At 41.4% G+C, this 1455-nt stretch overlaps 1 protein-coding gene across 1 annotated transcript in view; it reads left to right on the plus strand.

Annotated features, from left to right (window-relative positions):
• The window catches only part of LOC101856418 (protein DD3-3), a gene marked incomplete at its 3' end in the record, with an annotated part of 30271 nt that overhangs the window by 11701 nt on the left and 17115 nt on the right, over positions 1-1455 (plus strand). The window contains 2 exon segments of the mRNA XM_005096202.3: positions 334-420; positions 1242-1337. Of these exon segments, the coding sequence (XP_005096259.1) occupies positions 334-420; positions 1242-1337 (183 nt within the window).

Here is a 1455-nt window from a genome sequence, read left to right on the forward strand (position 1 = left end):
CTTCTTTTTTCAGCATTTTCGACTCCCAAACAATGTTCCTTCTTTTTTCAGCATTTTTGACTCCCACCAAAACAATGTTCCTTCTTTTTTCAGCATTTTCGACTCCCAAACAATGTTCCTTCTTTTTTCAGCATTTTTGACTCCCACCAAAACAATGTTCCTTCTTTTTTCAGCATTTTCGACTCCCAAACAATGTTCCTTCTTTTTCAGCATTTTTGACTCCCACCATAACAATGTTCCTTCTTTTTCAGCATTTTTGACTCCCACCAAAACAATGTTCCTTCTTTTTCAGCATTTATGACTCCCACCAAAACAATGTTCCTTCTTTTTCAGCATTTTCGACTCCCAGAACAACGAGAGAGGAGGTTACAACGTGGGCTCTTTGTTTTACTACCAGGGCTCAACACTGTCCGTAGAATGGTAAGTGAGTGGTTGGCGGGTGCTCTGGTGTGGTTTGCATCTTCTTTCCTATCAAACATAATATATCGTCCTTATCTCCCCTTCTCCTTTTTTTTATGTTTGTTACTCTCTTGCAACACCTCTAATCTTCTTGTGCTCTTATGACCTTGTGCATTTGCAAGCGCCGTAAAACCTCTACTAAAACTATTTAAGTAACCATTATTGTATTTGTGTCTTTCTCTTTACTCATACTTAAGTTCGACTTCTTTAATCCCCCCCCCCCCCCGGGCAGTGCTACTGACTGAAGTGTCTTTAGGCCATTCCCAAAGGATGGATATTAACATGATCTTATGCACAATAGATTTGTAAATGGGCTGATTTATCAATGTCAAGCTCATACTGTGCCAGAACAACATAGGGGGAACTGCTGCCTTTTCTTTCCTCCTCCTTGCTATCGTCACTTTTTTCTACTTCTTTTTCATGTTTGTCACTCTCTTGTGACCCGCTATTTCCGGAGTGCCTTGATAGTCAAAGCAGACTTTGTGCTTTTGAAGCTAGAGATGTGAGCAGAGAAGAGCAAGTCTGATTCCCTGTAAAGACGTCTCTGTTGACATCCACCACTTGGCGCACATATGACCTTATGCAGTTGCGAGCGCGTAAAAACTCTGCTAAAACTAAAAACATATATCATCATTATCTCCCCTCCTTCTTTTTTGTACTTTTTACTTTCTTGTAACACCTCTAATCTTCTGCACTTATTTGACCTTATTGTGTTGCAAGTGCCGTAAAACTCTTACTAAAACTAAAAATAACTGTGTGTATGTGTGTTTGTTTTCTGTCAGGACGAACCAGCACTCGTGCCATGACACCAACAACCACTGTGAGCTGGTCCTACAGTACATGTGTCATGATAACATCAGGGATGGAGTCTCTACCCAGTGAGTACATCAGTGTGTGTGTGTGTGTGTGTGTGTGTGTGTGTGTGTGTGAGTGTGTGTGTCTGTGTGTGTGTGTGTGTGTGCTATGACGCCAACAACCACTGTGAGCTGGTCCTAC

This window comes from Aplysia californica, unplaced genomic scaffold (genome assembly GCF_000002075.1).
Source record: "Aplysia californica isolate F4 #8 unplaced genomic scaffold, AplCal3.0 scaffold00123, whole genome shotgun sequence".
Classification (NCBI taxonomy): domain Eukaryota; kingdom Metazoa; phylum Mollusca; class Gastropoda; order Aplysiida; family Aplysiidae; genus Aplysia; species Aplysia californica.